Consider the following 22704-nt stretch of genomic DNA (forward strand, 5'->3'; position numbering starts at 1 on the left):
TTTGTGAATTGGGAGAATGCTGACACTTTGCATAGATTCAGGAGTAAATCCAGTTGTGATGATATTTTCAATAATTTGAAAAATTTCCTCCTGTAATTCCTTACACATGTATTTGATAGTTTTTTGTCTTAAACCTAGTTCATTGGGTGCTGTGGATTTCAAATTCTGAATTATCCATTCTTTCTCTTCCGTGGTAATTCTACCGAGTATTTTGTCATTGCAATTATCAATTAATGGATGTTTGTACTTGAAAAACTTGGTAATGTCAATTTGATGATTTCTTCCTCTAAAGTTGAGGTTTTGTTGATATTTGTCCTTGATCACATTGGCAACTTCATTGGGGTCACTAATTTCAGTTCCTTCGATAGATAATTTGTATGGTGGTGATGACGTTTTGTAAATTTTCTTTCTCAGATGTTTAGAGTTGGTTGCATAGTTTTGTTCCCACCATTTCATCTTTCTGTTCAAAGCCTTATCATGGCTCCATTTGATATGGTTCTTGATTTTCTCTTTGACACTTGCAAGACATTTTGGAACCTGTTCTAAAGTTTTACCAATAGTGGTCAAAAGTTTGTCACAAGGATATCCGTGCTCATTTCTATCAAGTATTAACATGAGCTTCTTATATTGCTTCTTATATTGCTTATTATATTTGTAGATTTTAGGATCAAGTTTAGGTGGATTGACCTCCACAAATTTGTCGCCTAGTTTATCACAAATGAAAAGCCATTTGTCGTTATCAGATTCTAAATTCTTAACTTGAGATACACATTCTTTGCTAATGGCCAGCACTTCTTTCTTATTTTTGGGATCTTGAAAGTTACGCTTCTTCCGAATTAACAAAGGTGTTCGTTGACATGAGAGGTCAAGTAGAATTTTAACCATTTTGTGATCTGATATGAAGTTGGCATTCAGTACTTCTCCAGATGCAATTGGAAAATCTGTGGATATGTAATCTATTATAGACTTGGATTGTTTGTTAATAGTATAATGAAGGTGCCATGATAAATGAGGGAAAGGATAGTAATTAAGATTTCTCTTGTTAATAAGATCTAGTATGTTTTGATCAGTTCTTCTAGATTCGTTTGAGGAGTGATTCTCGGATAAAATCGCATTGTAATCACCTCCAATAATGATTTTGTAGTTAGGATATTTTTCAATTAGGTTGTCAAGAATATATGTGAATTCACATCTGTCAGCTGGTTGATTTGGAAAGTACGCAGAAATTACTAGAGTATTAATTGAATTGATTTTACATTTCACGCCAATAATTCGCGCGTTATTCTTAATGATCGGATCTAAGATGATTTCTTCAATATCTTTGAAAGTGCTTTTGTTGAGGCAAATAGATACACCACAGGAATCTCTTGGATTGTGATAATATGTAAATGAAGAATAATATATAGAGGGAAAATCTGGACCAATGTAGACGCTTTTAACTTCCTGGAGCATGATTATATCAGGAGTGATTGAGTTGAGGTAGCCTCTTAGGGCTGATAATGGTTCTGCTCTGAGACCATTAATGTTGAGGGTTAGAATAGATAATTCTGGAGCTACTGAAGTGAATCAAGTAGTTTTAGCTTTTGTGACACTCATCAATTTCCTCTTGATATATCTTCCTCTTGGTATTATCTTTTGTACAACCAGACAGAAATGTTAGAGTAGCAATTCTATTGGTAATCATTAATTCTTCATTATTTGCTCTGATAATATTAGCCATTTCCTTAAATCCCATAGCCAATTTCTGATTCTGTCTTGCCTCAAGTTCTGCAATTCTTTTATCCATAGAAGCTTCAATTCTCTTGATTTCTTTTAGGTGATCTTGTTGCACTTTTTCAAGAGTAAAGGAAACGTCTTTCGCTGCAATTTTAGAAGATCTGCCTAAATTTTGTGAAATTTTGTGAACTGTATCAGGTTTCTTTTCCAGGAAATCTTCTAGCATTGGATAATTGAGAGCAAAATCCAATGTCCATTCATTCATTCCATATGCAGCATGGTTTACCAATCTGATGGCATTAGATAGATTGTTGAGTCTAATCAAACATATTCTCTTCTCTTGATTGATGATAAGTATGGATACAGGTTGGTCATTATTGTATTTTCTGGCAAGAGAGGATTCCGTTTGTATTCTAGCTCTAATCAAATCATTTCTTTCAGGCCATCTACCAATGATGTCAGAGTATTGTACATCCATTGCATAGTTGAATGGTATGTCGATTTTCATAGTGACTGTTTCCTCTGTTCTAGGAATAGTGATATCATATGTTTTTGCCTTACATAGATTATTTCTGGCTTTCATACTTTTGACAGTGATCACTGCTGCCATTTCTTTACCAATTCTAGCTGTAGCAATTTCAACAATGGGTTCACCAGTATCGCTTTCAATAGCATTCCTCCAATCTGCCTTGACTGTAGTTTTCCATAGTTCTCCTATTGGAATATTATGGACACGTATAATTTTGTTGGTGTCGTTTTCACATGATGAAGTGATATTGACTTCTTTAAATTTTGTACGTAATGTTTCAACTGCCTGTTCTACTTGAGCGCAATCTTCAATAGTGACAATTATGGTATTATTGAGCTTAATAATCGGATTGATGGTGACATATTTGCCACTAAGTTTGTCCTTAATTAATTCAATTACCTCATTCTCTTCAAATATTTTGCTATATCTAACAGCAATATATCTGGGAGGAGTGATTTCCTTCACTGCTATGTCATTGATGTTGAATTCTTCATTGTCTTGTTGGACATTACTACTTTTCTTGTTCTCAGATAATAGTTTGTTAATATTCTTCATTCTTTCCTTCCATAACTCCCAAACATGTTTTCTGTCTTTATGGTTTTTAAAAGCCTTTCTTTCTGTGGTGATTTCGTATTTAATGTCATCAGAGAGTATTCTGAGAGTGGCTTTTACAACATGTTGGAAATTTAAGGTCATAGGGTTGTGTGGGCTAGCAATAACAGATACAATTTCTAAAATCTGATCAGTGTCAAGAAGAGTTCTGTTTGTATCTAGTTTAGCATTATTGTGTTTGAGAAAAGTTTTACCAACAATTTCATCAACTGACATGTCTTGTATGTTGAGGTTATTAGTCAGCTCATTATCCAACAATTCAATGTTGTCTTGGTTACTCATGCTCATACTATTAGTTTTAGCGGCCAATTCTTCATCAGCTATTGGATCAATAGTTGGGTACAATCTAGTGTCAACACTAGTAGAGCAATTGTGAGTAGGGTTGAGATTATTTGTCAAATTGGGCTCATTATCTACAGATGAACTAGCAGAAGCAATGTAGTCGTTTAATGATTGAAGTGAGCTAGAGTGCTTGGGTCCATGATTGGATCCATGGTTGGGTCTTGTTTTACCGATCTTGCTGGGCATCCTAATTGAATTATTCTTCTTTTTTTTTAATATGTATAACGAATCTGATCTTGTTAGTCTGATTAAATACCATTCAGTCAATAGCGCTTTGATCTTAATAACTGCCATCGTAATAGGGTCTTGATTACAGTTTGATCACAACGGTAACAATCTCAGTACTTATAACCGGTGGTAGTTGTACGGTACCAAATCAGTACAGTACTTCGTAGAGAGGGAGAGATAAGTTTTAAATTTAAGTTTAATGATTCGGAGATGGTTCTTTGGGTGGTGATAAAGGGTGCTCAAGGTGAACACCTAGCGGAGGTGTTGTGTTATTTTTTTTCCTCGAATTTGTGATTGCATTTTTTTTGATTTGTTGGTGTCGATTATGAACACTTCCATCAATTTTCAATAAGAATGACAAATAATGTTTTGAAGACATGGTTGAGATTTATTGTATGTACATTAAAGATGGACCTAGTTCTTTTGTCTTAGATTGTTCTCTTCATTCTGCGAGAAGAGAGCGAGGCGTGGGCGAGTAGATATTTACAAAACGGTTTTGTTGAAAATTTGTTTCTTCACAATAATTAATTGTTGCTTCTTCTATTGATACTTTTCATAAAATTTCGAATACTCTGTCGTGGAAATCCATTGCATGAACACATTTCGGATAACATCACCCGGTAATTGCTCCGAAGCATGATATTTACGAGGAAGTGAGATGGCATAAGGTGGAACTGTTCTCTTATTACTTGAGCTCTTTTCAGTGTTCACATGCAAGTTTGGTTTCTTCTTCTTTTGCAGAGGTTTCGACATTGGTCCCACTTGTTGAACTTTTATGGGTGAAGATGACGATGAAACAACAACAATGGGTTTAGTATCAGCGAGTGACAAACTTTTCACTTGTTGAACGATTGAGTCTACTTCGGAGTGATGAGGTTGTGAAGCTTCTGTGTCCATCTTCAAGTGAGTCGTAACAGTGGTTTGTGGTTGTTGAGGTTGTTGTTTGATTGGTTGTTGTGTTGGCATTTTCACTTGTTGTTTCTTACGAGGATGCACGTGGTCCAATTCAATGTTAATACTTTTAAAGAGTTTTGCGAGAATAGCCATAATGATATATTGCGGGGTAATGAGGAATGTTCAAGGAAGAGAAGATTGTGAATGTAATAGTGTCAATGTGAATATTTTCACGTCGTGGTTGTAGTCACTGTTGCGAGATGTTGTGGATTTCTTTTTTTTTGTTTGAGTTACGGATCATCATGTGTGCTTTTAATAGTGATGAAAGGAATTTCGCGCCAGCAGATCGGACGAATTAGAGGAGCAATAGAATCTGTCAACAAAACGAAAGACGACATCCGACAGTTTGAACAACAGAAGGAGAGGAACAAACCGACTGAACTCTTGTGTGCAGTGAATGAGGACAACTCTATCGAGAACAAAGAGTGATCAATATTCATTCAATGGAGGATCTTGAATTAGCAACAGTCATCACCCTCTACGCTTGGGATGGAAGTGGTTGAGGTCTCTCGCAGAATATTCCAACTGAGCATTACACGCGATGGGAACATTGTTTGTGTTAATTTCTAATTACTTCCTTTAGTATGCTCAAAACTGAATATGGTGCATTCCGAATCTTGTGATTCGCGAGATAAAGATAGAGTCGTAACAAATGACGACACTTTCTCACGAATCGTGTTAGGTCCGAATCCAAAGTCAGTGGTTGAGTTTACAGTAATAAAGATGCTTTGAGAATTTGAGTTTACAGTGATGAGATGAACCGAATCATCCTGAGAGTTTGGAAGAATATATTATTCAAGTACCTGGATGGTTTCAAGGAAAAGTCTCTCAATTTAAGCAATTTACAGTCTTCTCGTTTCATTCCCACTCTTCTTTCTTCCCTCAAAGCTGCTAGAGATATAAATATATAAAAGAGAACAGATCTTTACAATTCGGAAGACTGTTGTTTAAGTGTCTGGTGAATCCAATTCAAGTAAATTACTTTTCCAAGTTTTGAGTCAAAACTATCGGGAGTGCCCTTCGGAATTCACAAGAGCTAAGAAACACGTGTATCGGATTGAACGCTCAACAAAAACACGACTGAGTTGCTCACAAATTCCTATGAGGACCTCATAAGGATTCAATCATCATGTTTTTAAATATTTTTAGAACCATTTAAAAAGTACTCAATCAAAGGCTTCATTGAGGACTAAGTTTAAAAGAAAATCTCAACTATTCGTTCTTACTCTCTTTAATACAGAAACAACATGTCTCGAAAACTCAAAGTTATTTGCCTATTGATCGCCCTGATGTGTTGTGTGGTTCTTCTCTCAGCGAATCATGTTAAGGCAGCAGACGAAGAAGTAACTGTAGAGAAAGAAGGACAGTCACAACAGACTCCAACAGATCAAGCCTCAATTCCATCAAACGAGAAAGACAACAAAGAATTGAATACTCCCTCGAACAAGAATCCACCCGAATCAAGCTCTCTCGATCTGGATAGGAACGAATGGAGAAACTTGATGAAACAATTAAGAAAGTATCAGTTCGGAAATGACTGGTTTGAAGATCATCATGACTCTCTATTCCCTTCCTCATTCTTTGGTAATCGATGGTGGAATAGAATGTTTGATGACGATGAAGATGATTGGTTCTCAAATTCATTCCGTAAAATGAGAAGAAGAATGAATAATTTGATGAAGAGACATTTACTTCCTTCCATCTTTGATGATCATCAGTGGTGGGAGGATTGGAGTAACACTATCAATTCTTTGAGAAAGCCTGCATTAGAGTCAACCAAAGATGAATCTTCAAAAGATAAACAGGTTGGTGTTCCAACGAGAAGAGGTCCTATTTCCTCCCATGTGAAAACTTCATCCAATGATGAAGGAAATGTTGTGAGTGTCTCTGTCACTAACATTCCAAGAGATGTGTTTGACAAGAAAGATATTGAGGTTAAGGTTCAAGAAAATGTTCTTGGAGACATGATCATTATTAGAGGAGAAAAAGAAAAACTGACAATGGCCATTACGAATTTTCCAAGTCGTACAGATTCCCAAAGGGCTCTATCGACATGGACAAGGTGAAGGCGATATTCACAGATGATGGTAATCTTAGTGTGACATTGCCTAGACTTGATGCACCTCCACAAAAGGAGAAAGTGAGATCTATTGCCATTGAATAAATAAAATTATCTAATGTATTTTACATTTGTTGTGTAGTAATATGTTACATATCATCAGTAAAACGAGAATTGAATTACGTGGCGATTAAGGAATATTCGTTGTTGAACTTTTCTTTTTGTCTTTAGCTGCTTCTGCAAAGCTGTTCATCGTTCAATTTAAAAATTTAAATTCGTCTCATGAAATATTCAATTCTATACATACTATTCAGATAAAAACTCAAGAGGATCATCAGGTTTCATTTCCAAAACTACAATTCGAAACAATGGTCATACAACACAGGTCAATTTCCGATCCAAAGGAGCTCCATTGTATCAAGTGATTACAGTTTAAACAAGTACGTACTCTGTGTAATGGCATTCTTCAGATGGGCTGTCACCAATGTCTGATCCAAATATTCAACCGGATTGAGGGACGAAAGAAATAATTGTTGTTTGCTCTGTAAATGAGGATGAGGTGGTGGATTCATTTTTCATGATGATCGGACTTGCTGTTGTTTTCTTTTTCTCATTTTGGAAAGCGTATCCAAGGAGTGTTGAAAAGAGTCGGCACATGAAGCCTCGCCTTTGTATTTTGGTAAAGACCTCACTTGGTGTTTTTCAACTTTCTTTTGCAGAGATGAGGTGAAATTCAATTTGTTTATTTGCCATTCAATCATTTTGAGAAAAACTCCAAACCCCACCTCACTATGGGTGAGTGCATGAGGTGCAGGTGCAAAAAAAATGTCAAGTTCATCGAACCTGGGTGAGCCTTCGGTTCTTCCCGAAGAGGAATTGCTTCTGGAAGAGGAGAGACCCCTCCCATCGTCAGCATCACCAACGACTAACGACAATGAGAACGGAAACAACGGAAACAATGGTAACACAACTAATGCAAAGAAGGGAGGTTTGACTGTGTCCTTTACGTCTAATCATGCAAAAAAAGGACCAATAGCTCGAAAAAGCAAACTGGAAGTTAGCAAATCGTCATCAAATATCGATACAGATGTTATGACTCCATTGAGTTCCATTGTTGAGCACAGTTTTTTACCCAATCCTGTAGTAATGCAACAAGCAACCGAAGAATTCGAAGAGAAAGTTAAGGAAAAGGAGCAATTGAGAAAGTCATCATCCTCGGGTTTCTTGCCTGGAACAACAACTCCATTTTCTCCACCGTTTTTAGATTTGGCAATACCAACTCCAACACCCATGACTGCCGTACCTGGAGCACTTTTCGTTTACAATGAAGATGCATTTAAAGCAGATTTAGAAGATTTTGAAGATGAATCACAGCTTTTAGAACAAATCAGGTCAAAGGAAGCATGTTTTGCTGAGGAATATATCAACGATGAAATAGTTCAAGTATGCAGTAATTTATTTAAAGTTTTAGAAATGAGAAGAAAGCATCAAGTTGGAGAATATAGCGAAGAGTCCAGAAGAGACGCTCGTCCATGGAACTGTTTCTATCATACGGAAGATTTTGTGGGAAATGTTGATGAAGATGAATTGTTACTCAATTCAAGAAGTCATGCCTATGTAGAACCAAAACAGACCTTTGATCCTTATGACCTTGACGCTTGCAAACATTATCCTGTTACATCTGATGACACGATCTCAATGAGAAAGGGAATTTTTTATGTGAAAAACACACTCGGCCAAGAAATAGTTCCTCCTGTTACTTTTGAAGAGCATTTTGAAACATACAAATTCCTTTCAAACCTCATGTATGATGCTCCCACAAAATCATTTTGTTACACCAGACTCAATGCATTAGAGTTGAAATTTACCCTCTTCAAAAAATTGAAACAATTTGAAGAAATCAAGACGCAAAAGCTTGTGCCTCACAGAGACTGGTACAATGTTCGTAAAGTTGACGGTCACGTGCACTTATCATCCATGGCACACCAAAAGCACTTGCTAAGATATATCAAGAGAAAGCTAAAGCAATGCCCAGATGAAGTTGTCATTGTTAGAGATGGTAAAAAACTAACTCTAGCAGAGGTGTTTGACAGTTTGAACTTGACGCCTTTCGACTTGTCTGTTGATACTCTAGATGTTCACGTTGATAAGACCCAAACCATGCACAGATTTGACAAATTCAATTTGAAATATTCACCTTTTGGTCAATCCAGACTTAGAGAAATATTTTTAAAAACTGACAACATGATCGAAGGCAAATATTTTGCCGAGATGACGCGAGAGGTTTTTAGGGACTATGAGGACAGTAGATATCAACACGCAGAACCAAGAGTATCCATCTACGGCAAGCAATATGATGAATGGCAAAATCTTTCCAAGTGGGTCATCAAACAACGAATGTATAGCCCCAATATCAGATGGCTCATTCAAATTCCTCGACTCTATAATGTTCACAAACAATTTAATGCAATTGAAAGTTTTGAACAAATGCTTTACAATATTTTCAACCCACTCTTTGAAGCGACCAGATGTCCAGACAAGTATCCAGAGATTAGTACATTCTTGAATTACATTGTTGGATTTGATTCTGTGGATGACGAGAGCAAACCAGAGCCAAGATTTCACATGGATTTACCAACTCCAGATGAATGGAAAATTGGTGAGAATCCTCCCTATGCCTACTATTCTTATTACTTTTATGCGAATATTAAGGTGTTGAATGCGTATCGAAAATCCAAGGGCTTGAACACGTTTGCCATCAGACCTCATGCCGGAGAAGCCGGTAATGCTTCTCACTTGGTCAGTGCCTATCTACTCTCAGATGAAATCAATCACGGTATTGAATTGAGAAAGGCTCCAGTTTTGCAATATCTTTATTACCTCTCTCAAGTGGGTTTGGCCATGTCTCCTCTTTCCAACAATTCACTCTTTTGTCCTATGAGAAGAATCCATTCCCTCAATTTTTCCAAAGAGGTCTCAACGTTGCTTTATCGACAGATGATCCTCTCATGTTCCACTTCACTCGTGAACCATTAATGGAAGAATATTCTATTGCAGCGCAAGTGTATCACTTGACAAATGTAGATTTGTGTGAGATTGCCAGAAATTCTGTAATTCAATCTGGATTTGAGGATGTGTTTAAAAAGTATTGGCTTGGAACAACAAGAATGTTTGGAAGAAATGATATTCGTCAATCCAATGTGCCTAATTTGAGACTAAAGTACCGATTTGAAACTCTCTTTGACGAACATTTATTCATTCAGAAAGCTCTTGCAGTCGATTATCTCAAAAAGAAGGTCAAAGGTGCTAAATATGTTCCTCCACCACCAATGCCTCCTGCAGAAGTTTTGGCCTATTTACTTCGTGACAAACCATCCTACTTGGCACTCACATTTAGTTCCATCGGTTCTCTAGCAAATTATCCAGCCATTACCTCTCGAGCTGAAAAGCCATCAACAACAACAGAAACAACAAGGAAAACTTCAAATGCAGCTAACAACATTCTGACCCAACCAGAACCAGGTGTTATTGCTGCCAAAGATAACACTGGTCTCTATGTCCTGTTAACCACAACAACGTTATTGTTGGGAGCTCTTGCACTCAGTAATTTGCGTAAATAAATTCGTTTTGGATCTGATAGCGAGTTGACAATTAAACTTTCGTCATTCGAAAAACCTCTGTCTTTCTGCTTTAAATTTGGTGTAATATGCATTTATATATCATAAATCAAAAATTAATGTGAGTCGAGGTGGCCGAGTGGTTAAGGCGGTAGCCTGCTAAGTTATTGGAGAAATCCGCGTGGGTTCGAATCCCATCCTCGACGAAATTTTTTGCTCCCAGTCGTCTTCGTTGGAGTTGTGGAAAGTGAAGAAGTGTTCCAAATGGTCCTCGAAATGGGTGAAAGTGGAGTCGAGGCAATGGGAGATTTCCTTAAAGATGAATTCGATGAACTCTTAATGGGAGATGAACTGTCACTCTTTTGACCCGAATTCGATCGTTTTCTTGGAGTCGGATGGTGTCGAGGATAATTTACATATTGAAAGGAATACACTTGGCGTGAAGAGTAGTTAAATTTGATTGTGACAATTTGGATCCTTTTCTGTGGATGTCTCTCTCTATTTTGGACATGTTTTATTCGCTACAGCTCCCTTTCCGTCAAATTCACCAAAATCAAATTCACTTCAATCAATTTGTTGTGGCAAGCTCCTATCAAAAAATTAGCAAGAGATGAAACGACTCGTTCTTCGAAATTGTTTGTCTTTTCGGAGCACACCCAAGCCCAATCAACCACACACTCAAGTACCATTGAGTGGTGGTTCAGTTTCTCATAGATTTGGATGTTTTTCATCGAGTCGTCATCAAGATGATCCGACTTTTCATTCGATTGGTACCAACTATCACCAAAGCCTTTCATTCAAAGCTCCCCGAAAGAACAACACCAACAACAACAAGACATCAACAACCACAACCACAACAAACAACAAAACCACACCTCAGGACAACACGTCTACGATTGCAGCTTCTTCCTCCCATGCTAAATCAAACCATAACAACCTTGATGGAGCATCTTCTTCGGATCAAGCAGCAGACACGTATAGACTCACATCTTCAACAGCCTCTCAAAGCATCCATGCTTTACAAGATACAACTCCCAACAGTGTTACGTCCAATAACAGCAACAACACCAACATCAGCAGTTCCACTTCTCCTCTTGTGCAATCTCCATCATCAACCTTACCACTTGAAACAAGCAGCAGCAATACTGCAGCAACGAATATCATCGGGACAACACAACAAACAACTACTCCAATTACTCCCAACATGGATCCAAGTACTCTATTGGCCTCGGGAATGAATCCTCAAGTAGTCAATCCCGAGTATCACTTTACACACAAAAAATTAGGAATTTAGCTTATGAAATTGATCTCATGTTAAAGAGGAGAGGTTATTCCTTGTTTAGAATTTTAATTATTTCTCTGGTTGTCATCTCAGTAGTCATTTACAAATTTGGTGAAAATATTAAGAATTTCTTTAGTCAACACGGAGCTGATGTCGCCTCAAAATCATTGGAATCTAAAAACTTGAAAATGAGTGCCGAGCAATTGAGTAAGGACGTTGTTCAACAAGTATTGAGCGATCCAAAAACAGTTGAGCAAGCTGTTAATTTTCTCAGCCAATTATTCGCAAGAAAAGATACTCAAGATTTATTGGTTGCTCTGTTGTTACAAGTTTTGAAAGATCCAACCACACAAACCTATGTCTCTAAATTTGTCAAGGAGATTGTGGCCATGTACTTGTTGCATGATGAACAAACCATGCAAGTCACTGCAGATTTTGTTTATAGAATTTTACAAAAACCAGAAACAAAAGATCAATTAGTCATACTACTGAATAATGCTCTACAAGACGAATCGTTTAGACAATCAGTTGCTGAAATGTTTTCAGCTGTCATTCTCTACGATGTTGTGAAAAAGAGTGGAGCTGAGCTTGGAAGTGACGCTGTTCACACTGTTCTCGAGGATCAGAACGTGAAACAACACGCCGAATCATTTATTACAGCAGTTTTATTGAATCAGAAAATTCAACACGATGCTGGATTTGCGCTTTGGGAAGCTCTTAAGGTGTCTCTCACACCAACATGGTTCTATCATCCACCAAAAACAGAACAACAAGGAGCAGAACAAGGTGCAACCGCTACAAATGGTCAACAAGCAGAAAATACAACAAGTGATGCCCAGAATAAGGATCAACAAAAAGAGCCTGCTGTTACAGAGTCTGCAAACTCTGTAGCAAACCCAGCTCTTGAACAAGAGCAAATTTCACAAGCAGCACAAACTCCAGCTGTATTGGAACAAAATGGATCCTCCTTGTCATCTACAATGACATTACCATCACAAGACGTGTTGAATCTTTCTAATGATTCATCCTCTTCAAGTAATAAGAATGCCTCCACTTCGTCCACCGTTTCTAACCTTTCTATTCAAGAATCGCCTCCCCTTAAGGATTCAATCAAAGTCGCGACTCCACCTCAAACATCTTCAAAGCCAACAACGTCTACAGAAGTGGTTTTAGTATCAGACAATAACAATAAACCTTAAAAGAGTGGATTCTTAGATGAGAATATGAAATTGACATCTTGAAGAAATTGACAATCACATGACGTCCAAGGAACGGTGATCATCGGTGTGTGAGGGGCGACATGTACTATTAGCGCCCCTGCTTTGGTTCTGCCTGTTGCATCGGTATGTTTCGCGACAAAGGAGTAACCTCGTTAAAATGACGCTCAAGGTAGTAGGTGGGGCATGTGTGAAAACTATAAATCTTGAAAGGTCGTGATCATGCAGCTGACTGTCAACATCAAAAAAATCGACAATCACTCTTTCAATACAACAACAATTCACAACAAATTCACGACACAATGATCACCGTTCCACACGTTGTTAACCTCAACCTCACTGGTCAATGGAGAGAAAATGGTGGCAGAGTCTGGCATTGCACTCAAAATGGTCATCATTTCACATGGACTCAAGAAGGAACAGGAAGAGTTGCCACTGGTATTGCTGTTCCAAAGGTCAACTCATCTGAATTTGCAGTTGTCTTGACTTTTGACAATTCTGTTCATTGGTTGTTGAAGCCATCTCCAGATCATAACCAATTGCACGGACCAAGTGACACTTTCACCAGAGTCTTCCCATTGGTTGCTGAAGCTCCATTCGGTGGTTATCAAGAAAAGAGCGGAAAGGTTTGGCAAGTGACAGCATCTGGTCCAACTTCATTCGTTTTGCACAATCAACAAGATGGTAGAAATGCTGATGGTTTCTTCGCAAGAGATCCAACCAATGGAATGTACACTGTCTTTATCAATTTCCACAACAATGGTCAAGATCACTTGTTGAAGGTTGTGACCAGCACTTTGGCTTCTTTGCCTTTGAGCAATGGTGACGTTTTTACCAAGATTTACTAAATATTGTGTATACGTGTTGATGAAACAATTTTGATGATACACAAATAAAGTATTGAGTATTGCACCAATAATTTAATAATAATTTACTTTTCATAAGTCCATTCAGCAGTGCAGAGCTCATAGTTGGCAATTTCTTGAGGAGTGAACCACAAGTTAATTTCATTGTTAGCAGTTTCAGCACTGTCACTTCCGTGAACGCTGTTTCTACCGACATCAATGGACAAATCACCACGAATTGTTCCTGGAGCAGCAGTGAGAGGATTGGTAGTACCAATCATGACACGAGAGTAAGCAATGACTCCCTTTCCTTCCCAAACCATAGCAACCACTGAAATTCGTAAAATGTTGAATTCAATAACAAGAATTTTCACAAATTGTTATAATTAGCACAATTTCCACATAGTCATTGTACATCATAATTGTGTTGAACATGAAATTCATTGAATGATCATCATATGATTGGCAATATTGATTCATTAATGTTGATGGATTACCATTATCATCATTAATATATTAAAAATTTAAACCATATACATACCTGGCTTACCAGTCATATAATTGACGAGTCCTTCAAAGAATGGTCTTCCCTTCAAATCAGCATAGTGATTTTCAATCAGAGTTTTGGATGGTTGGACCAACTTCAAACCCACAAGTTTATATCCCTTGCGTTCCATTCTACCCATAATCTCGGAAATATTTCCACGTTGAATGGCATCATATTTAATAGCCATGAAAGTTCTCTCATGTTTGGTATTTGGAATACCTTGAGGAGGGAGTTGATCAGCCTCAAGATTGCTAGGAGAGCTTGAGAAGACGTGGCTACCAAACAAAACACCACCAACACCAATAAAAAGAGGAAGAAGGAAACGACGGGCCATTTTTTTCAAACTTTTAGGGCTCTTGAATCATATCGAGACTAGGAATTTCTCGAAACATGAACATGAGAGTCTCTCTTCTTATTACCTCTCATCAGTTCTCTCATCCTATTATTAATTAGAAGGATTTTCTTCAAAACTTACAACTTGATTGCAGATATTTTGTGCTTCAAAAAAATTTGTATCTAAAAATGAAATAAACCATAATTGGAACGTATTTATACGAATTGGATAAAGGGAAATGTCTGGTCATGAAGAAAAGTCCAAGTTCCATAAATTAAAAGCGAGCTTTGGGATGTCTCCATTTTCCCAACGATGTGAGGCTATTCTCAACTTGCTTATAGTTAGGTATGAATTAAGCTCTCGTCTAGTGTGTGTCTCCTAGATTTGTCCTTGGATTCATCTCTGAGAGAAATTTACATTGTTTTTGCAAGAAATTATTTTCCTTAAAATTTATCTTGTAAACTTTAAGGGAGTTCGTATGGTGACAAAAGTATTAAAAGCCTTTCCTTCGAGTTACAACATCTACAACTACAGTATCAAACGACTCGCCAGTACATCAGGATGAGGGTTCTTTGTTTTTATTGATGTTTTGGCATTCAAAGCATACATGCATGTCACTATTTAAGGAGGAGCGCCACAATGACTGTGCAGTTTTGATGGCCTTTCCACGCTTGGTGTTGAGGAGCATCCATTTAAATATGGAGGAGGTAATAGTGGCACTTCCACCATCAAGATGGCGTTGAACTGGTACTATTTTCAGCATAAACATTTGTTTTCAGAGAATGATGAACTGAATTTTAGGAGAGTCTAAAAACACGTGAAGCAGCTAGAAGTGGTCTCCAATGATCGTAATTTCTTACTGCTCATCATGACCATGAAGAACAATATTGAGACTTAGCGAGATGGAACCACTGGTCTCTGTGCAAAATCCAAACTTATTGAGGAAATGTTGATCGAATCCATTCGGTATGGCAGCGTAAGAAAGATCTCTGAGTTCAGTAGAACCTCCAACAAATCTACTTCGCAAATTGTTGCGAATGGAACCTGCAGGTTTCCATGTCTGAACTGTTAATTGATGATAACCGGGAGTGGATGGTATTGAGACAAAACCATAACCTTCCATCCTGAATCGGTCCCATGAATCTTTGGACGTCACTTGGAAGAATAGTTTAGGGGTTGGAGAAATCTTGTCGCACAGACAATCAAAGTGAAATGTAAATGCGAAATGTGCTTCAAAATAATTGTCAAATTCGTTCCAAATCTCAGTGGCTGTACCCATTTGAGTTGAAGCCACCAGTTTTTGAGACATGGGGTTTTCTAATGAATAATTGGAAGGAGATCAAAGTAATACCTCACAAAATACCGATCTGCTTCAAAATCTCTTCCTGAAAGAATGGTTCCTGAAATTGACAACCTGAAATAGTAATTTTAGGTGTGTCATTAAATTCCATTCCTACCAAATTACGTTTCATTTGCAATGATTTTTCATGTAATTGCTTCAAAATCCGTTTTCTGGTCTCATCAACTTTGTTGTCTTTCTTGTAATCGTTATAAAGAGAAATGGTATATTCATAAACAGCTCCATCTTCAGTCCTGAAAATATATCTATTTTCCTTATTTCTGTTATTAAGAAAATCAATGTCTCCAATTTCACTTTGATATCGTTTCAGAAACTCGCTCATAGGTTCCTCTTTCTCAACATCCTGAGGCTTTTGTGAAAATCCTGGTTTCATGAGAAAACTACCATCTGGAAGAGCTTGTATGATACAAATTGGATATTCCTTTCCTTTCCAAATACCCTTGTCCATTGAACCAACACTGGCCATTATGTACATGGTTTGAGCTTTGGATTGTTGCGGAGTGGAAACTCTCTTTTTTGAAATTGGGTACGGTTCATTGGAAGCACAAGGGATAGATGAATGGATTTGATTGGTATAAAAATCGTCAATATCGGTATATGTGAACAATTTGTGCTGCAACAAATCTGAGATTCCTTCAGAACCAAATTTCTTTTTTGGAGGTTTCACTTTCTGTTCATTTTGTTGTTCCTGAGTGGAACTTTGTTGATCATGGTTTGTGGAAGATTTATCACGTTTGTAATCAAACATTTCCATCATTTGTTCAATTTCTAAATCATCCTGTATGTATGGCAATAAATCGATGGATAATTTCTCTTTCCCCAACTTTTCAATTAAGGAATCCACTTCTCGTTTATAAAAACCATCCAAAGTAGTGTTTGGCGTTTTCATTTCATTATAAACCATAATTTCTCTGTTGTTGATTATATTTCAAATGGTGAGAATTCATGATGAGCTGTGGAATTGATTCCAACTTACCTAGGGCTGAATACTTTTTGTTGCCACTGAAATACTGTCACATAGTTTTTATATTCAGTATCTTCGTCGTCCTCTTCGAGATTGGACTCAAGTGATCCAGCGTTTTGTTCTTTTCTCTCTTTCAATGTCTTTTTTCCAATCACCATATTCGTCCTTCGAATAGTAACCTTAATTTTCAAGTTATCCATTGAATCCCTCGAGTAATATTGCACCGTTGAAGAGTTGCTTTTCATGATGAGCAAATCATTATATTTTTCGAATGGATTACTGGCATTTGAGTTGTATGTTGGTGAGAATAAATTAAATAATCGAAATTGCATCATGGTTAAATTGGGAATATAGCCAGATAAGTTTGTTGACATTCCATTAAATCCACTAAAAAACGATCCTGCACATCCATTAAAGCATCCACCGACAGCAGTAATCATCCCACATAGCCCAGTTCCGAACTGATTCAGTAGTGATCCTATAATTCCGACTTGTTGAGTGAGTAAATTTTGTTGGCTCATGTTGTATGTTGTGTTGTTTGCATTATTTGCACTAAGGTTACTCTGAGCCATTGGATTGACCGATCCTCCCATAACCGTCGTATTGTTATTATTATTTTGTCGTTGTGAAGGTTGTACAAATACACCTCCATTGGAGCCTAGGGTCGTTCGTTGACGAAGCCCGTTTCCCGTTGGAGGTCTCTCGTTCAGTGGGACGTCCATCCAATTTTTGTATTTTTTTTGAGGGAAGTTTGTGCACAAAGAACCGCCAAATTTTCAATTTCCAATTTCAAAACAACCACTCAATGTCTTGTTGCAAAGAAGAGAAAGAGGAAACCAAACTCGAGCCAACAATGTGATGAATGTTATTGTTTGAGCTTTTGTCCTCTTGATGTTCTTCACTGGGACTGATTTCTTCTTGCTTTCTTTTGAGAGGAGAAGTAGTAGGAGCATTCTGATGAGGTTGTTTGAGCCTAAATGAGACACACATCATTTCCTTCCTTGGTGCAACATTTCTCACATGGTGAATGTCAACATATTCCATGACATGATCTTGACCAATGACTTGCTCCACTTGCTGTTTGGAGAGTTCTTGTAAATCGTCTCCATCTTTGGCAGAACCTTTCACAAAGGTGTAGCAATGAATGAGTGGTTGAAAATCAATACGAGTTTGATCGACGCGAAAACATCGAGAAATTCAACTGCTGATGCTGGCAAGTTCATAATGACATGATGGAAAACTAATTTCCGCTCTTCAACAAGATATTTGATAAATTCTCTTCCATCCATGTTGAAACACTCCATGTTGTCAGTGACCTTATTAATGATAGCATTTTCTTTCATGTATTCATAACTCTTAGGATTAAGATCATTGGCAAGAACTCGACATCTAACTTTCTTAGCAGCTGGAACTGCAAATGGGCCAACTCCTGCCATCATATCACAAACAACCTGAGATTTGTCAAAAAAGCTCAATAATCTCGTATGTTCCGTTCCGAGTCGAGAATTCCAATAAACTTCTCTGTAGTTAAATTTAAAGGTAATGCCATTTTCCTTGACAGTAACATTAAAATTGTCTTCTCCACACAAAAGCTCCATTTTAAACTCTCTAAACACGGAATCAATCATTCCAATCTTATTTACAACCGTTTTTAAAGTAGGGTTCTTATCTAGCATAACTTGTGAAATCAAATATTTGTATTTTAACACTTCGTCTGGTATATTGAGATGAGCAACGTGGCCAACTTGTTCAAATGACGAGGTTATTTCAAGGCCAGATGGAACGAAGGTTGATAACACTTCGTTGTACGTCAAATGATCATACGTTAATTCTCTTGTTTGTTGAGTGAGATCCCCAGCTTCATGTTCTTTTAAAATATCCATCACTTTCTGAGGTACGCTTTCCACAGTAGTGTATTTTTCATGCAAAATCAAATATTTATAATCAGTGCAATTGTCGATATCTTCAATGGATTTCATCTTTTTTCGATCCAATAAATGTCTGTCTCAATAATGGATGTAATTGGATGTAATTTAAATTATAAATTAATTTCAAAATGAGTGAGCAGAGTGCAAAGATTGGGTATTAAAAATCACATTGTTCATTAAAAGCCATCACATACCCTTTTAACTTCTTATTTAACACTGAGAGATTTTTGACTGGAACTCTTGTTAAAAGAACATTAATTTTCTTTTAAACAAATTTCTATCTAAAACTCTTGGATATTCTGCTTCTTCCGAAGATGAGTGCTTGCCATTACTTTCCGATGAGGATGAGGATGCGGATGGTATCATTTCATTTTGTTGATGAGAGGACATTTTTTGAGTCTGTGATGAAAAATTCAATTCCAATTCTCTACTTTGGAATGAAATCAATGATGAAGAAATTGCACCAAACATCCGTTGTTGGTATGTTTTGGGAAACGCATTCGAAGTTTGAAAATGGATACCAATGCGATAGATCCATTTTCCGTGAAGCTTATCAAGAAATTTCAGTGAAGAGGAATTGAAGGTGAGGCGATCGGTGATGAAAGGATGGCATGAGGATCTTCGGAATTTGAGAGCCTGAAGGCATGTCGTCTTCATGAAAATTGTAGTCTTGAATTATTTTTATATATGACCAAAGAGTGGAAGGAATGAATTCTTTTATTCCGCATGGTCATTGACAATTCATGGCCACCATGGTGATGGAGAATTATGCACCACATCATGTAATCCAGAGAAGATTCTCTGTACAAGAATTGCGAGAATGGAACTTTAGTAATATAATATAATTGCGTGTGTGTTCTTGGTGTTTGTTGAAGGAACAAAAAATTCAAAAAAGTGATTGGCGCCAAAGCTTGAAAAAATTCCACGACGAAAAAATAACTCAAGAACTCAACCCGTTCTTGCCGCATTCCACTCCATTTAATCCACTGCCTTCCGTTCCTCTTCGACGTTTTTATATTTATCGCCACATCAACAGCTATAACATTCTAAAATGTACTCAAGCAGCAACAAGAAACACCAACAGAAAACTTGAAATCCACTCTCAGCGTTGAAGATGGTAAACAAAAACGTATCGATAAACAAACAAATTTGAGAAAGCAAAAGAGAAGACCTTCTGCAAAAGAGAAGAAAGTACAACCGGTGTTGCACAACACGATCCACTCATCCAAGAAAAACTTCAACAACTTCCTTCTCTTCTTGAAGCCATCAAATCCGGTAACCCAACTTTTCAGTTGGAGGCAACCGTTCAATTCAGAAAGCTTTTGTCTATGGAAAAGTCTCCACCAATCGATGAAGTCATCCAAACAGGCGTAGTACCAATATTTGTAGAATTTCTTCAACGTGTTGATATTCCAGCCCTTCAATTCGAAGCAGCTTGGGCTCTCACCAATATTGCATCAGGAACATCCGAACACACAGAAACGGTTATTAGAAGTAATGCCGTTCCTGTATTCATCCAACTGTTAGGAAGTCCTAATGAAGACGTCAGAGAACAATCTATTTGGGCACTAGGAAACATTGCTGGTGATTCCGCTCGATGCAGAGATTATGTCTTGCAAATGGGCGTTATGGTTCCATTGTTGAATATTATTGCGGAACAACCAAAGGTTACTATTTTGCGAAACGCTACATGGACTGTATCCAATCTATGCAGAGGAAAGCCAATCCCAGAGTTCTCGCTTGTTGCTCCTGCACTTCCAACCCTCTCTACACTTTTATACAATTCTGATGAAGAAGTATTAACCGATGCTTGTTGGGCAATTTCGTATTTATCTGACGGACCTAATCATAGAATTCAGGCCGTTATTGAACATAATGTAGTCAGAAGACTTGTTGAATTATTACTTCATCATCAACCATCTGTCCAAACTCCTGCTTTGAGAACTATTGGTAATATTGTTACCGGAAATGATAGTCAAACACAAGTTGTCATTAATTGCAACGCATTAGCACCCCTCTGCCAACTTCTCCAACATCCAAAGAAGAGTATTAAGAAGGAAGCTTGTTGGACAATTTCAAACATCACAGCTGGTAACAAAGACCAAATTCAAAGCGTTATTGACGCAAATATTATTCCTCCATTGATTCATATCATGGAACAACCTGGAGACTTTGATGTAAAGAAGGAAGCTGCTTGGGCAATTTCGAACGCAACATCAGGAGGTACAGACGAACAAATCCGATATTTAGTTGATAGAGGATGTATTAGACCATTATGTGACTTGCTTTCTGTTAAAGACGTAAAGGTTGTTAGTGTTGCTTTGGAAGGACTAGAAAATATTTTACAATCAGGCGCTGCAATGGCTGAATATACCGATGGAATTAACTTGTATGCAGACTTTATTGAAGAAGCTGGAGGTGTTGACAAATTGGAAGCTCTCACCGATCACCAAAGTAAGGAAATTTATACAAAGGCATACAAAATTGTGGAAGATTACTTTGGAATTGAAGATGATGAAGAAGATGTTGAACCAACAGTCGTGCAAAACAACCAATTCACATTTTCAGGTGTCCAAACTCCAAGCAATTTCCAATTCCAATAGGTTCATTCCCCTTTCCATCTTCCACCAATATCACACCAAGCACATCCCATCCCTCCATCACAAACTTCACTAATCTTCACACCACAATCACCCAACCAAACACACAACACAATTTTGTTCCCCACCATCCACCACATAAATAAACACTACACTTACACTCAATTGACCACGTCAGTATATTATTTGGCTTGCATGCCAAACAGGGAAATTCTTTGGTAGGCGAATTTGTGAAATTCGGTGTGGTAATAGGTAGGTAATCTTTGTTCATTTCTTTTGTTCGAGACCATGTTCAATAAACTTTTTCTTTGCATGTCTTCCAAATCAATAATAATAAATTATTATTTATCTATACATCTAGCCAATTAGATTTATTATAATGAATGTCTCTTGATGAAAGAAGAACTCTCGGAAAGGTGAAACACGAAGAATTGCAGGCTTTGCAACATATGATGGCAGGAACATTGAGACGGAAACGCTTGACTTTCAAAGTTATTTCTTCTTCTTGCTTGCGTTCTTTTGGTCCTTGAGAATTTTATCCACCATATACTTGTTCTTTGGATCATCGGTAGACACTTTACCGAACAAACCGAGGTCATACCAGTCCTTGTATCTTTTATCACGTTCTTCTTCTCTATGTTTTTCAATCTTTGGTGTTTGTTGAGCCAATGCCTTGTTGATTTTATCGATTCTATCTGAAAAGTCAGCAATATCCGATCTCAAACGTTGTGGTTTTATGAATCCGTGCTTCTTCTTGTCTGTATCCAAATCCTTTTCAAAGAAAACCTTATGTTCAGCAGGGAATTCAATTTTATGTAAACATGCTGCTTCATACAAGGCTTTAACTTGTCTTCTTTTCAATTTTGGAGGCCTCCATTGTCCATTAATTTTCAATGGTCGGGCACTGTAGGGCAGCGTCTGTATCAGCTCTTGAACGAGTTTCGGACGTGTTTTCAGCAATCCAAACATTTTTTTGGAATTTTAAAAAAATATTTAAAATATTGTGATGTTCTTCGTCTTGGTTCTATTGTTTGATTCAGCCTTCTATTACTCTCTTATTGCATTATTAAAACATTATTTAATGAATTAAAGCTTCACAGTGCCGGTTTCATCAAGTACCTTATCACCAATCTTACAAATGAGTTTATACTTGACTGGAATTTGGTTGTCTGTGATTGGTTTTGTCCAACAACCTTTATCTTGAACTTTTGAGAGACACTATCGGTGGTATTTGGCAACACAGAAGTGGCAGTGGCTTTGAAGAGTGTCACTTCAGCATATTTTGGAGCTGCTACCTTGAAATCAAGTCCCATAGCCTCCTTTGGATTGTTATTTGAAAAATAGGCAATCACATTGAGAGTATTTGGTTCCAATTCCTTAAATTCAAATCTCACATTAAAATTATTCTTATTGTAAACTTGTACCACTTTCTTTTCTTTTTGTGGAACAAGTGCTTCAAGAGGAAGAGTTGGAGCAGAAAGAACGTCATCGAGAAGAAGATGTGAATCTGAGGATGGTGTTGCTGGTTTGGCATTTGAGCTTGTTGTCGTATCTCCAAAATGTAATAATG

The 22704-nt window shown here is 37.4% G+C and overlaps 14 protein-coding genes across 14 annotated transcripts in view; 6 read left to right on the top strand and 8 right to left on the bottom strand.

Annotated features, from left to right (window-relative positions):
* FDP41_006953 (uncharacterized protein) overlaps positions 1-3385 on the bottom strand; it is a gene marked incomplete at both ends in the record, with an annotated part of 4224 nt that extends 839 nt beyond the window's left edge. Inside the window, 2 exons of the mRNA XM_044710644.1 lie at positions 105-1510; positions 1650-3385. Coding sequence (XP_044558735.1) covers positions 105-1510; positions 1650-3385 — 3142 coding nt within the window. The remainder of the gene's footprint in view (positions 1-104; positions 1511-1649) is intronic.
* Positions 3386-3967: 582 nt separating this feature from the next.
* FDP41_006954 (uncharacterized protein) lies at positions 3968-4474 on the bottom strand (the record flags this gene model as incomplete). Its single annotated transcript, XM_044710645.1, has 1 exon — positions 3968-4474. The coding sequence occupies one exon, from the start codon at positions 4472-4474 to the stop codon at positions 3968-3970; it is 507 nt and encodes a 168-aa protein (XP_044558736.1).
* A 1154-nt stretch (positions 4475-5628) lies between these two features.
* Positions 5629-6447, top strand: FDP41_006955 (uncharacterized protein; the record flags this gene model as incomplete). The annotated part of the gene is made up of 1 exon (XM_044710646.1): positions 5629-6447. One exon carries the CDS (start codon positions 5629-5631, stop codon positions 6445-6447), a length of 819 nt encoding a protein of 272 aa, XP_044558737.1.
* Positions 6448-6630: 183 nt separating this feature from the next.
* FDP41_006956 (uncharacterized protein) lies at positions 6631-7012 on the bottom strand (the record flags this gene model as incomplete). The annotated part of the gene is made up of 3 exons (XM_044710647.1): positions 6631-6685; positions 6748-6793; positions 6889-7012. 3 exons carry the CDS (start codon positions 7010-7012, stop codon positions 6631-6633), a joined length of 225 nt encoding a protein of 74 aa, XP_044558738.1.
* Positions 7013-7265: 253 nt separating this feature from the next.
* On the top strand, positions 7266-10060 carry FDP41_006957 (uncharacterized protein; the record flags this gene model as incomplete). Its single annotated transcript, XM_044710648.1, has 2 exons — positions 7266-9329; positions 9386-10060. 2 exons carry the CDS (start codon positions 7266-7268, stop codon positions 10058-10060), a joined length of 2739 nt encoding a protein of 912 aa, XP_044558739.1.
* Positions 10061-10667: 607 nt separating this feature from the next.
* Positions 10668-11351, top strand: FDP41_006958 (uncharacterized protein; the record flags this gene model as incomplete). Its single annotated transcript, XM_044710649.1, has 1 exon — positions 10668-11351. The coding sequence occupies one exon, from the start codon at positions 10668-10670 to the stop codon at positions 11349-11351; it is 684 nt and encodes a 227-aa protein (XP_044558740.1).
* A 17-nt stretch (positions 11352-11368) lies between these two features.
* On the top strand, positions 11369-12538 carry FDP41_006959 (uncharacterized protein; the record flags this gene model as incomplete). Its single annotated transcript, XM_044710650.1, has 1 exon — positions 11369-12538. The coding sequence occupies one exon, from the start codon at positions 11369-11371 to the stop codon at positions 12536-12538; it is 1170 nt and encodes a 389-aa protein (XP_044558741.1).
* Positions 12539-12858: 320 nt separating this feature from the next.
* Positions 12859-13404, top strand: FDP41_006960 (uncharacterized protein; the record flags this gene model as incomplete). Its single annotated transcript, XM_044710652.1, has 1 exon — positions 12859-13404. One exon carries the CDS (start codon positions 12859-12861, stop codon positions 13402-13404), a length of 546 nt encoding a protein of 181 aa, XP_044558742.1.
* An 83-nt stretch (positions 13405-13487) lies between these two features.
* Positions 13488-14282, bottom strand: FDP41_006961 (uncharacterized protein; the record flags this gene model as incomplete). Its single annotated transcript, XM_044710653.1, has 2 exons — positions 13488-13732; positions 13943-14282. 2 exons carry the CDS (start codon positions 14280-14282, stop codon positions 13488-13490), a joined length of 585 nt encoding a protein of 194 aa, XP_044558743.1.
* An 856-nt stretch (positions 14283-15138) lies between these two features.
* FDP41_006962 (uncharacterized protein) lies at positions 15139-17328 on the bottom strand (the record flags this gene model as incomplete). The annotated part of the gene is made up of 3 exons (XM_044710654.1): positions 15139-15599; positions 15646-16553; positions 16619-17328. The coding sequence occupies 3 exons, from the start codon at positions 17326-17328 to the stop codon at positions 15139-15141; spliced, it is 2079 nt and encodes a 692-aa protein (XP_044558744.1).
* Positions 17329-17395: 67 nt separating this feature from the next.
* FDP41_006963 (uncharacterized protein) lies at positions 17396-18924 on the bottom strand (the record flags this gene model as incomplete). Its single annotated transcript, XM_044710655.1, has 4 exons — positions 17396-17727; positions 17904-18607; positions 18729-18736; positions 18823-18924. 4 exons carry the CDS (start codon positions 18922-18924, stop codon positions 17396-17398), a joined length of 1146 nt encoding a protein of 381 aa, XP_044558745.1.
* Positions 18925-19862: 938 nt separating this feature from the next.
* On the top strand, positions 19863-21137 carry FDP41_006964 (uncharacterized protein; the record flags this gene model as incomplete). Its single annotated transcript, XM_044710656.1, has 1 exon — positions 19863-21137. The coding sequence occupies one exon, from the start codon at positions 19863-19865 to the stop codon at positions 21135-21137; it is 1275 nt and encodes a 424-aa protein (XP_044558746.1).
* A 489-nt stretch (positions 21138-21626) lies between these two features.
* FDP41_006965 (uncharacterized protein) lies at positions 21627-22103 on the bottom strand (the record flags this gene model as incomplete). The annotated part of the gene is made up of 1 exon (XM_044710657.1): positions 21627-22103. One exon carries the CDS (start codon positions 22101-22103, stop codon positions 21627-21629), a length of 477 nt encoding a protein of 158 aa, XP_044558747.1.
* Positions 22104-22228: 125 nt separating this feature from the next.
* Positions 22229-22704, bottom strand: part of FDP41_006966 (uncharacterized protein) — a gene marked incomplete at both ends in the record, with an annotated part of 1262 nt that continues 786 nt past the window's right edge. Inside the window, one exon of the mRNA XM_044710658.1 lies at positions 22229-22686. Coding sequence (XP_044558748.1) covers positions 22229-22686 — 458 coding nt within the window. The remainder of the gene's footprint in view (positions 22687-22704) is intronic.

This window comes from Naegleria fowleri (assembly GCF_008403515.1).
Source record: "Naegleria fowleri strain ATCC 30894 chromosome Unknown tig54, whole genome shotgun sequence".
Taxonomy (NCBI): domain Eukaryota; phylum Heterolobosea; class Eutetramitea; order Acrasida; family Naegleriidae; genus Naegleria; species Naegleria fowleri.